This window comes from Xiphophorus hellerii, chromosome 6 (genome assembly GCF_003331165.1).
Source record: "Xiphophorus hellerii strain 12219 chromosome 6, Xiphophorus_hellerii-4.1, whole genome shotgun sequence".
Lineage (NCBI taxonomy): Eukaryota > Metazoa > Chordata > Actinopteri > Cyprinodontiformes > Poeciliidae > Xiphophorus > Xiphophorus hellerii.
Window position 1 is genome coordinate 174,969 of NC_045677.1, and position 12,730 is coordinate 187,698.

The 12,730-nt window shown below is 41.7% G+C and overlaps 1 protein-coding gene and 3 non-coding genes across 4 annotated transcripts; 3 read left to right on the top strand and 1 right to left on the bottom strand.

Moving 5' to 3' along the window:
* Positions 1-5,051: 5,051 nt before the first annotated feature.
* trnag-gcc (transfer RNA glycine (anticodon GCC)) lies at positions 5,052-5,122 on the bottom strand. Its single transcript has one exon. It is a non-coding gene; the product is annotated as a tRNA-Gly (tRNA).
* Positions 5,123-5,364: 242 nt separating this feature from the next.
* On the top strand, positions 5,365-5,438 carry trnan-guu (transfer RNA asparagine (anticodon GUU)). Its single transcript has one exon. It is a non-coding gene; the product is annotated as a tRNA-Asn (tRNA).
* A 2,803-nt stretch (positions 5,439-8,241) lies between these two features.
* Positions 8,242-11,044, top strand: LOC116721119 (uncharacterized). Its single transcript, XM_032564632.1, has 2 exons — positions 8,242-9,446; positions 9,543-11,044. Exons 1-2 carry the CDS (start codon positions 8,732-8,734, stop codon positions 9,713-9,715), a joined length of 888 nt encoding a protein of 295 aa, XP_032420523.1. The 5' UTR covers positions 8,242-8,731; the 3' UTR covers positions 9,716-11,044.
* A 783-nt stretch (positions 11,045-11,827) lies between these two features.
* On the top strand, positions 11,828-11,901 carry trnan-guu (transfer RNA asparagine (anticodon GUU)). The gene has a single exon. It is a non-coding gene; the product is annotated as a tRNA-Asn (tRNA).
* The last annotated feature ends 829 nt before the right edge of the window (positions 11,902-12,730 follow it).

Here is a 12,730-nt window from a genome sequence, read left to right on the forward strand (position 1 = left end):
CATATGCATTTTAAGTAAGGAAAACAGGAAATTTATTTAAACAAATGTGGACAGGTCAAACATGTTCAGACAAGGTCACAGTGCCTGAGAGAAAATGTCATGAATTCAAACTTAGACTTAGTTTTATACAATACAATGACGTGTCAATAAGACTTCAACATCCACAAGATGACATATTGAGTTTTAGACATACTATTGATGCATTGCATATTACTAATTAAGATTCAAAAAATACATTTCTCACTCTACGTTACATGAGCTTTAAGTAAAAGAATAAGCCATTATGTGTGTCTGAATGTGTGTTTTTCCCATAAAAAAAATGTTTATGGTTCAGCTGTCCATGGTATCAGCTATATATTAAAGGTGTGAACTAAACCTGCTTTCTATTCTCAAGTCTCACTCTAACTGATTAGTTTCCAAGCAGATTATGCCCTAGGGCTGCTCCCTCATCTCATGCTTGCTTGACCTGGCCAATTCGTTTCCCTCTTTGCTGGATCAGGTCTCTCTGGATGATGGCTGATGCTCTGACCTTGCGTTCTGGCCAAAGTTGCTCTCTGACTGGAATGGAAGTTCCTTTTACAATGACGTCATCCTTTTGGCTTACAATTCTTTTTACAGATGCAGCCCTATCCTTAGGTTTTGGAAGGTTGTTTGAGGCAAGAAAGTTGTGGCAGGTGGCTCACAACTTTCACACAGTCTGACTCTGCTCCCTTTTTCAAAATCAGCCCCATTGTTGTGGCTTGCTGCCTCTGGGGGTGCCACTGGAAAACAAAGTGCATCCCTGCACTATGTGATAATAATGCTATAGTCATAGCAATTGACAAAGGCAGCTCTTCCTCGAAATTGATCATGTCTTTTGTCAGTCACATCACCTGGCAGGCGTTACCGCCCGCCATGTTTCCAGCTATTCTAATGCCATTGCTGATGCTAGGTCCTGATCTAAATTTCAAGCCTTCCGCCACCTATGTTCTGCTGCCGATGCTCTTCCCACCCCGATACATTTAACCCATCCAGAGACCTACCTCTTTCTGATCTTAAATTCTATCTGAACTGCTATGACCTCCTTCTCAAACAGTCTTAGGGAAAAGGCCCATGCACCATCTCGATCACGCATTCTGCCTTTTCCTCCATGTTTAAATTCATCTGCAGATGTCATAAGTTCAGCCCTAAATCCAAACCTCTGTCTCTCACTCCTGAAGGCTCTCCCATGACCGCTGCCTGGTTTGGCAGACTCTAGGTCTAGACAGACCCTAGAATTATGCAGTCTCCCCATAGCCACTTCTCAAGTCACTCTTTTAGAATAGAGGCAACCACATCATCAGCCACCCAAGGTGTCCCTCCAGCCTCCCTACAGTACATCATCACATATGCCACTGCAAATACATCTTGTCCAATACAATTTCCACTCTCCAACAAACTGCTGAGCAAAACCGCAGATTCACGCTACTGTAAACACATCCCAGTACTCACCTGGACAGAAGGCTTGTCTCTCCTCTTCTTGATATTCCCTCCCCTAGATATTCTTCTTAAATCTGTTTCAAGGAAAATTTCTCTCGCTCTATGCTTTATTGAACCCTATGTTATTAAATCTGTCATCAGTTTCACAGTTGTCTGTCTCCGTCTTCCTTCCAGTTTCCGTGTCCATCCTACATTCCATGTCTCCCAGGTAAAACCAGTCCTTACCAGCACATCCTCTTGTGTCCTCCCCTGATCCCAGACCCGATATCTTGCCATTCATTGTCATTGCACATTTCATAATTATTCTACATAAATCAGTCCCATGAAGCAAAAGCCACATCAGCCTCTCAGTCTCATGCAGATGCACAACCAGCACCAGCTCATCTGCAAGCTGCACAGATTCCTCATGAGTTCCCTGTTGCAGTCTCCCTGTGATTTCCAGTCTCCTGAGCTCCCCTGTGATCTCCTGTCATAACCCCTAAATGAGCTCTCCTCGTCTCCAGAGGCTCTCCGTTGTTCCCGAGCACCTAATCTGACTAGCTTAAGAGACTGGACATCATTGTGAAGCTCAGGAGACTAGTGGTCACTATGGAGCTTCCTCATCTTGAGAAAACCCAAGTTCCCTAGCACCTCTACATGAGTTGTCTTCCCCAGCTCTCGAGAATCTATGTGGGTCAAAATCTCCCCAAGGACTCAGCAGGAAGACTTTAAGGCCCTTCAGGCGAGGCTGGCCTTCAAGCTGCGAGCTGCTCCGATGGCGGCCTCCAAAGACTCAGTCGGGCCGCAGTCTTGGGGGGCTCAAGCACCTCTGCTGCTGAGGTCCTGTGGTCCCCAAATTCCTCTGGCATTGCTGTCCTGCGGGACCCAGATTCCTATGCTTATGCCCTCCTGAGTTTCAAAATCATCAAACTTCTAGGTCCCGCCAAGAACTCAGTCAACCTCCAGATCTTCCTCATTGGTTTCATGGGCCGAAAGGCCGACCTCCAGATCCTCTTTGTGGGTTGCTCTGTCACCACCAGGGTCCACCAGATTTGAGGGTCCTCTGTCACCCATCAGACTCCAGCTGTCATTCTGAGGCCTGCAGACTTGAGGGTTCTCCATCACTGCCGGAAATCTCCAGACTTCAGGGTCCTCTGTTGCTGCCACCTTCCAAGGTTCCTGCTTCTTCATTGCATTCCAAGTTTCCTGATTGTCCATCATCTTTCAAGCTTCCTGCTCCTTCGTCGCACCTTCACCATCCAAGGTTCCTACTACTGCATTGCTGGTCACTAGACCGTCGGTTCCTTCGTCACCTGCCACCAGAATCTTAGATTCACTTTCTTAGCTCTCCCTCGCCCCTTTCTGCCACTTTCTCTGCTTAGTCTGCCTTATGCTCTCTCCCATGAAAACTGCAACCCATTAGCTAATCAGCCCCTGGCTATTGGTGTGCATTCACCCTCACAGTACACTGTGTTCCAAATTATTATGCAAGTGATATTTTCTCAGATTTTCTTAAATGGTCAATGCAAATGATGGTCAGTATAATTTTCAAGTCATGAACTATTACAGTATAAATCACATTTTACTGAACAAAGCTCCCCATGAGAACAGTATTTTTTTCAAAAATAAAAAACTCAAACTGTTCCATATTATTATGCACAGCAGATTTTCTAAACATTTTATGGTTTACAAAAAACTGCAAACGGTCATTCTTTGAATGTGCAGCATTAAGTGGTCACATGTACTAAAATCAAAAGCTATTTCAATCAAAAACATCCTAACAGACCGAGTTCCATGTTAACATTGGACCTTCTTTGATATCACAGCACAATTCTTGATCCATTGAACTTGTGAGTTTGTGGAAAGTTTCTGCTTGAATTTCTTTGCAGGATGTCAGAATATCTTCCCAGAGCTGCTGGTTTGATATGAACTGCATTCCACCCTCAGATCTTCTGCTTGAGGAAACTCCAAAGGTTCTCAATAGGGTTGAGGTCAGAGGTCAGAGGAGGATGGTGACCACACCATGAGTTTCTCCCCTTTTATGCCCATAGCAGCCAATGACACAGTGGTATTCCTTGCAGCATGAGATGGTGGATTGTTATGATGAAGATGATTTTGCTACTGAAGGTCTGGCTCTTCTTTTTGAACCATGACAGAAAGTGATCAGTCAGAAAGTCCAGATACTTTGCTGAGGTCATTTTCACACCTTCAGGGACTCTGAAGGGGCAGACCAGCTCTCTCTCTCTCTCCCCATGATTTTGGCCCAAAGCTTGACTCCATCATCTCCTTGCTGACGTCACAACCTTGTTGGGACGTGGTGGCCATCCACCACCAATCCACTACTGCGGCCATCTGGACCATCCAGGGTTGCACAGCAATCATCAGTGAACAAGTCTGTTTGAAAATTAATCTTCATGTACGGCTGGGTCCACTGCGACCCTTTCTGCTTGTGAGCTCTGGTTAGTGGCCCAATAGTAGGTTCATGCACTGCAAGCCTCTGGAGGATCCTCCACCTTGAGGTTCCAGAGGCTCCAGCAGCTTCAAATAACTGTTTGCTGCTTTGTAAGGGCATTTTAACAGCTGCTCTCTTAATCTGATGAATTTGTCTAACAGAAATCTTCCTCATTGTGCCTTTATCTGTACAAACCCATCTTTGTTCTGAATCAGCCACAAATCTCTTCACAGTACGATAACGCTTCAGTTTTGGTTAAATATCTAATGTTTTCATACCTTGTCATACGGCACTACACTATCCGATGATTTTCATCAGCATAGAGATCCTTTCTCTTTCCCATATTGCTTGAAACCTGTGGCCTGCTTAATAATGTGGAACATCCTACTTAAGTAGATTTCCTTTAATTGAGCTCATCAGACAAACTAATCAACCAGCTCTCTGAAAATAATTATAGTGATTCAAAGAGCCCTGACACACAATACCATTTATAAATTTAATAGCACCACAAAAAATTTTATCTTTATGACACTTAAATCCAGTTTACATAATAATTTGGAACACGGTGTATTTAAACATCCTGCTCTCACTCCTTTGTGAGTCCTCCCATAAATGTCCTAGTACTGCACCGAATGATGGAAAAAACTCCTGGTATGCTGAAAGGGATGAGATGGTAATTTTGCTATTTCAGAAAATTTGCATTTTCACTTTTTTCGTCTGCTTCTACTTATAACATTTCAGCAAGCTTGTTTTAGCTTACAAATGAATCAGCAATTTAAAATGAAAATTCAGCTGATTGCATTCATGTTACATACTGGAAACAAATATCCCAAGTTCTACATTGATCTATAAAGAAAATAAACAGCAATAGAAAGATGTCTTCCCATCGGGGAATCAAACCCCGGTCCATTGTCCAAACGTATGTGTAGTGTATGTAGGCATGATTAGTCTGCCTTATAATGAGTGATTTATTTACAACTGACCTTTATCTAGAAGAAGTCTATAAATATACTTACTCTATAACTACAAGCTTCTTTAGTTGCTCAAATATTTGTGGAAACTACATGTACAGAATATACATACTGTAACAATTGAGAATTTTAGCATTTTATCACAGCAAAACTACAAGAAAAGAAACATTAGCTGAAAGACAAAAGCTTCATGCATTGGCCGGGAATCGAACCCGGGCCTCCCGCGTGGCAGGCGAGAATTCTACCACTGAACCACCAATGCACACATGACAAGTATGTACAGCTGACCTCATCAGTATATTTCGGAATCAGATCCTGTCTTAGGGAGTGGGGGAGGGGTTGATGTTTTCAGCAAACCTTTTTAGAAGTGTTCCAAACAGACCTCTAATGTCCTCTTACTCCAGACTGCACTATATGCTATTTGAAGACATATCTCATCAGTAGAACAATCACAAGTCGGTGAGAACACACGTGTACTGCACATAATGCTTGTACAATGCAGTAGTCTCTGTGGCGCAATCGGTTAGCGCGTTCGGCTGTTAACCGAAAGGTTGGTGGTTCGAGCCCACCCAGGGACGCTTGATTTTTTTTCAACTGCCCTTCAAGCCATGATGCCACATGATTATAAAGACAATGTACTACTCGATTTTAATTCAAACATGCCATGTCAGTTTTGATGAAGGAAAAATGTAAACCCAAAACTGAGAAGTATATGTATCCCTGTTCAATTCAAAAGACAAAACCTTCCTCAGGGTTGGAACAAAGTTGGATTCTCTAGCAACAGTGGCAGAGAGGAGAACTACGGAAGAGGATTAGGGCTACTGAAAAAAAAAATTATGGCTATTCTTTTTAGAGTTCGATTACTTAATATAGTATGATGACTGTGCGCTAAAATATGAAGGATTTCTTTGTTACTTAAAGACAGTCTGAAGTAAAGCCTAATGATATCATCCAAATCTGACATCTTCTAGCTTCTTTCACTTTAAGAAGGGAACAGTCTTTAGCAGAAGGCCTTTTTTGGACAGTGTTTTGCTTTAGCAGAAGTTGAAAACAGCAATTCCGTCTCCATAATTTTCCAGCGTTGCTGCGACATCCCAGTCAATCTGCACACAAACAGATGAGAAAGGACAATTATTTACTCTGCACATCAACGTTAAAGTTACCTTTTAGATTGTACCCTTAGGTCCCTGCTTAAAACGATTTACTGTTTTGGGGAGAATTACAATAACAGCAGCAGTAAATGTTCAATCCTCTATTTTACTGAAAAAGGAAGAACTGGATTGGTTAGCATGTAAGTATAAAAACACAGATTCATAAATATACAGTCTGTTTAAGGTAAAAGGTATCATGCATCAAAACACACAAGGAAATATTGTTAACAGTTCCTTTTTTATTACAAAAATTAAACATCACATTAACTTTGATTTAGTTAAACGAAGCCTACCATTTCCACACCTGTGCGATAAATGTGCTGATAGTTTAGTTCAGGGATTGAGATGTAATTTCAGTCCTGAACTGACACATCACATTGCAAGAAAATGATTTTGTGATCCTCATAATGTAACTTTTTCCAACGCAGTAACACAAACATATGATATACATAAGATAAAATAGCACAGATATGCACATTAGTTGGTGTTGGTGAAGAGATCCTACGATCAGATCTACAGCCAGCCGCAGATCGGTGCAAGTCATACATTTTCCTTTTAAATATTTGCATATATAAACGTTTATGTCTCTTTATACTATAGTTTCTGTCCTCCACTGAACTAAAAGTTACACAATTTAACACTGCAGGCATCTTATTTAGAAGGTGGCTGACATTCAGCTAACCTTAGTTTCATTGTAAAACATTCAAACAGAACAATAAAATAAAGGCACCAAACATTTACGGGACAATTCCAGCAATCAACAGCTGTTACATCCTTTATTCATCTGTGTGATTTAACATTGTAAATCAGCTTATTCCTATAACCGCGTGAGCTAACAAACATGCTAACTACTAGCCATAACCGTTCGGCTTTAGACACCAAACTATCTCATTTGATTTACTCACCTTTTGTTCTTCCATTAGTGCAATAGAAGCTTCGGGGACTCCTCTGGCACGTAAAAAGTGACTTAAATCAGACGTCTTTCTCCAAAACGTCAGCTGTCCGCCACAACTGGCGTCTGTATGTGGTTCTGAAGCTGGTTGCTTGCTGGCGCCCATCAGTCAGAATTGTGGTTTCTGAATTTATTTTTTTTTTTCCTGGGACACTGAATTTTTTTTTTTTTTTTTTTCCTGGGACACTGAACATTCTTTTATTTTTTTTTTCTGGGACACTGAATTTTTTTTTTTTTTTTTTATACATGAGAATTCTGAGATTTTTTTTTTTCTGGGCCATAATTTTTTTTTTTTCAGTGGCCCTAATCCTCTTCCGTGGTGAACACTGCAGAAACTCCTGGCTATTATGGACAATGACAGCCACCACCTGCACACTGTCTTCATTATTCAGGAAAGTGTGTTGAGTGGGGAGGCTGCTTGTTCCAAATGCAGGACCAATAGCCTGAGGGACTCCCCTTGTGTAATTAAGCTATTGCCACTGTTGCCTATCCTGAATGTGAAATCACAGACCTCTCACCGAACCAAACACCAGACCTTAAACAGGCGTTACCAAACTGAAGACTGGAAGAGACACACAGCCCGTCAACTACTTACCAGATCACACCATCCAACCAGAGATACATGTTATTCATTGTTTCATTTATGAAGCTGAAAGTGGCAGCAGCAGCAAAAACACCAGCTTCTGAAGTAAACTCTTACCTCTTCCTTCGTTCTGTCATTCACATCTTGTAATTTCTACATTCCCATCAACTTCAATTATATTGATCATCAAAGAAGATAAGCAGAATTTTGTTTTAAAAAAGTAGACTCCCCGTCGGGGAATCGAACCCCGGTCTCGGCAGCTGAGAATTGTTTAGCTAAACGGCCCTAAACCGTTTCCCATTCATTTCCAATGGTAGTCCTAAACCACTACGGACGCAATATATTTTTGACCACTATGCCGTGGTGGCGCTGTCCAATCTCATGTCCGGGAGTGACACGCCCCCCTCCTTGCTTGGATTCAGAAGAAGGCAACTTTCCGGCTTTTCGACTGAGATTTTTAGGAGAAATTACCGGCGTTACGCGGAGAAGGGGAAACATATCAAAGAAAAGCGATATCTTCACATCCATCCTTCTTCATTTTATTAGGTAAGTGATGCCGATGGATATAAAACATGTTTTTCGTCATGATCGCGTCTTTTATGTAATGTTTATGCTTGCTGCTACCATCTTGTGGAGAAAACAAAAGATTTAGGATATCAAATTCAGACCAAATCTCTTCTTTATTTATTTATTTATTTATTTATTTTTAGGGAAATTATTCACTAATTTTTCCGTTGATTGTTAAAGATCCTTTCACATATTTTTTTTAGGGATTGCTGTGCTTCTTTCAAGATTGAAGAATCCATCCCTGGTGAGCATTTAAACTGGGATGCCTGGAGAACAACCCCTTCCATCGTGTCTGCAGCTACTTCAGGATCCCTAACAAATACCTGTGCCTCAAGGTCATGCTACAATTCAAACATTGTTGTGAAGCTGGACTTGTTCCACTGTCTGCAGCGCTTTTCAAGGGAGTGCACATCAGAACATCACCCTCTTTTCAGCACTTTCTGTCAGCTCCTCTCTGCTGCTTTCTCTGTAGTAGATGAGGAGGATTTGAAGAAGCTGAAGGAGGCCTATGTGTCCTGTGGTATTGTGCCTCCCAATCCAACAAAACAACACATCCGGGAGCACTGCAGGACCAAAATACCACCGCCCACAGAGCTGCTGGACAGAGTGGAGAGAGTCATGAAGCATTTTCACCTGGCCAAGGATCCTAACGACGTCCCTCTGTTCAAGTTCTCTATGCTGAAGACGTGGCGTATTCAGCGAGTACATATTCTCAGAGGATGCTTGAGTGACCCTGAGCTGTCTGAGGGAATAATGTACAGACATGGTGGGACGCTTCAGCTCAACCATGTGCCAGGAGAAGGAGCAAAGGTCCCCATCTGGATTCCTGTGCGAGGTACGTCTCAGCAGGAGGGCTACCATTTCCATCAGGCTCAGTGGGTAACTGGAAATGTGGTCTCCACTGAGCTGTTCCAAGCGCAGGGCATGACAGGAGTTGTGCGATGGAACTACCAGAGACTGGTGGACCTGAAGCAGCCTGGAGTTGTCCTTCCTGCAGTATTTGATCCAGCTTTGATAGCTGAGTTAAATACATCGTCAAAAAGAATCACTGGCCAGGAAAAGTACCCTGCACTTCACATCTCAAACAGGGACACTGGAGAAAGATTTGGACTTGAGTACAAAGAACCAGGGTGTCGGCCAGTACCTCTTGACTGGGACAAGCACAAGTCTTTGAAAAGAGGAGAAGGACCTCATCCAAAGCTTCCTCTGCCATCACCCAACACTGAGGAAATAAAACCTCCATCTGTAACTGTTCCTCCGCCTGCTGAGGGATCAGCCTCCCAACCGGCCTCTAGTCCTTCCTCTTGTGAAATTTTCCAAATTTCTCCAAAAGGTGAGCAAACACAGTGCTATGTATATACATTTCTGCATTAAATTTTGGAATTTATACCTTAGACTGATAATTTTTACTTACTTCATTGTGTTTCAGAGACTTCACATCCTCTTCCTCTGAGGTCCTCACCAAGAAGTGCCCGCACTGGACCTGTAAAGACAGGTGGACGTGTCTTTGTGTTAGACCACACACGGTGGACCCCGCAAATGAAAGAGGCAATAGATGGCTTGGCTTGCTTCAGAAACACCATGGGGAAAAAGACATCCTGAAAGTGGTAGATCAGGAGTATGCTCAGATTGTTCATCAGGCTGCCACGGATCCTAACAGCATGTTCCATCCAACTACTAAGCGACACATCTCTGGGTATGTGAAACATGTGGCAAAGCTCCTTAACACCAGTTCTGCAATGAATACAAGCCCTGAAAAACTACTGGACACACAGGAACTGTGGCACTCATTAACTGAGGGCCAGCCAGCTAGTGTTCGTGTGACCACCATCCAGCCCGATGTCTTCAACCCACCTGCTCCCGCTTCAGCAACACCAATTACAGCCGAATCCCTAGAAAAAATAGTGGAGGGAATTTTACAAAAGCAGAGTCAACAATCAGAGCAGCAGCAGCAGAAGAAGAAACAAACCAAAAGGTGTCTTTCTTGCGGACAGCCTAAGTCTCGTTATGAGACTTCTGGCTCCTCCGTTCACTTCTTCTTTCAGCAGGGGCCCGTTAGGTACTTTTACTGCTCTAAAAAGGTTTATGATACATACGCTGCAGATGGACTATCAAAGCCCAACATGACCTTTGAGGAGTTCTCCACCACCACTTTTTTCCAAAAGGAACTCCTGGAAACCAAGAAGCGGGTGGATGAGAGGGCTGAAAAGAAAAGAAAAAGAACAGAACCTCAGCCAACTGGCCGGGTTTGCAGGTTCTGCCACATGGACCTCAAACAAGGTCCCAACAGCCCACACATCCACTCTGGGTTCCCTGGTGTGGCAGGGAAATACATATATTGTCCTGCAAAGGTTCTGTCCATGTACAAGTCTCAGGGTATGGCTAAGGAGATGACTTGGAAGGAATTCTGCAAATCACCTTTTTATGAGGCAGAGCGACAAAGATGGGTGGCTGAAAAGAAAAAATAAATATTACATGGTTCTATTGAGATGTTTAGGTATTCTATTATTATTCTATATTCCATATATTTATATAGATAAAAAAAAATCTAAATATGCTGTAAATATGGCAAGATTTTATATTGTAAAAAGTTGAATATGTAAATATTTAAACTGTTGTTTGCCTCTGTTAATACAAAGTAAATATAAATATGTCAACAAATGTGCTTCTTTTTTTTTTTTTTTACTAAATTACACATGATGTGAGATCAATTTACACTATGCATATAGAATATAATTTATTGACTGTCAATGTACATTTATACAAGATTTAAGATCAGTTCCAAAATAATGCATTGTTTTGGAACTGGTCTTCCAAAACAAGATCAGTTCCAGAAATGGAACCATATATTGGTAATAAACCAATATAAAAAAAGGAAACAAATAAATAAATAAATAACGAAACAATGTATAAATTTGTTTATACATTTTTCATAAGAGTTATGTGGTTTTTCCATGAGTGGGTGGAAGTAATGGTTTATAATTTTGCATGACTGGCATTGATTATTGATTATAAATATTTATTTTTTAGAATATAAACACTTAAAAATAGAAAAGATTGGGTAAAGTAACATAAGCTTCTGCCGGAACTGGGAATCGAACTCGGGTCTGCAGGCATGTCCTGTTTTGCATGGTGTCGGCGTATTACACCTATTCGCGGCGTGACAGGCGGGGATACTTACCACTATACTAACGAGGAGATCATGTATGAAAAGTGGGAAAGAAGCATGGAAAAACAAGTTCTGCTGTATGAGGAGTACCATTGTCTATTCAACTTTTTGATATGTACATAATTCTCACCATTATGTTTTGAAGTTTACAGCAGACTATACTTACGCTTATTCTAAAACAATAAACATCTATAAACTATAAGCTTTTTTGCTGAATTACTTACATCCAAGAATAAATACAGTATACATGTTTTAACAAAAGAGGAATTTATAATTCTATAAAAACTAAACTACAACAAAACAAGTGTTCTAAGCACAGTTCTATTGCCCCTATATGTTGTTTGAAGGCTTCTCTCCTCAGTAGGAGCTATTAGGTTTGCAGGAATATATTAAGAACAAATGTGTTCTGGAACTGTCAAGAACATTATATGATGTTCTTGACAATTTCTAGACAAAGTATGTCCAGGAAAACTAAAAAAACTCTAGATCTTAACAGATATGTGTAAAACAGTTCATTTTCTCAAAATGGAAGGCATGACGGAACTGTCTCTGTGGCGCAATCGGTTAGTGCGTTCGGCTGTTAACCGAAAGGTTGGTGGTTCGAGCCCACCCAGGGACGGTTAATTTTCCAACTCCCTGTATAATGGTGACACCACTTTTTAATGGACAGTGCCTGTTGTATGCCAACTATGCCAGTTTAGTGTCCTTGTTCAAATTCTACAAAGACTAAATGATACAGCACAGTGCCCTGCTGTACATAATGTCCAGAATGTACCCCGCCTCTCACCCGTTGACTGCTGGAGAGAAACACCAGCAGGGGCACCTGCAGGACGTTATCAGAGGGTATTCACAAAACCAGGGGTGCTCAAGTCCAGTCCTCGAGAGATACCATCCTGCACATTTCAGAGGCTTCCCTGCTCCAACATACCTGAATCATTACCAGCCTTGATCAGAACTGAATGACTGCTGGTGAGGGAATTCAGCCATTTGATTCCGGTCTGTTGGAGTAAGGATGCATCTAAAAGTTGCAGGGCGATAGCTCTTCAGGATTGGACTTGAGCACCCCTGTACAAAACTATCATTGAATCTGATCCACACTGATATGCCACACGAACGTGATGTGCATGGCACAGGAACTGTGGATCTGACCCACACAAGGCCCAACTGTCGCCCTCAATTAGACACACACACAAACTTATATGTGCGCATAGGTTTTTTAAAATAATTTTTAAGAAATTATACTAAATAATAAAGACAGGAAAGCAAAACCTATCCAATGAGGGGGATGCTGATTCCCAGGCTCAGGTGGTTCATCTGAGACTTCCAGAGGAGGGTGTGAAGCGACAAAGTTTGCTTCATTCCTACAGTTTGTGACAAACGTTTTGACTAGATTTAACAGTTTAACTCTCCCATTCCAGTGTGACGCTGAGGAAGATGTCATGGTCTGT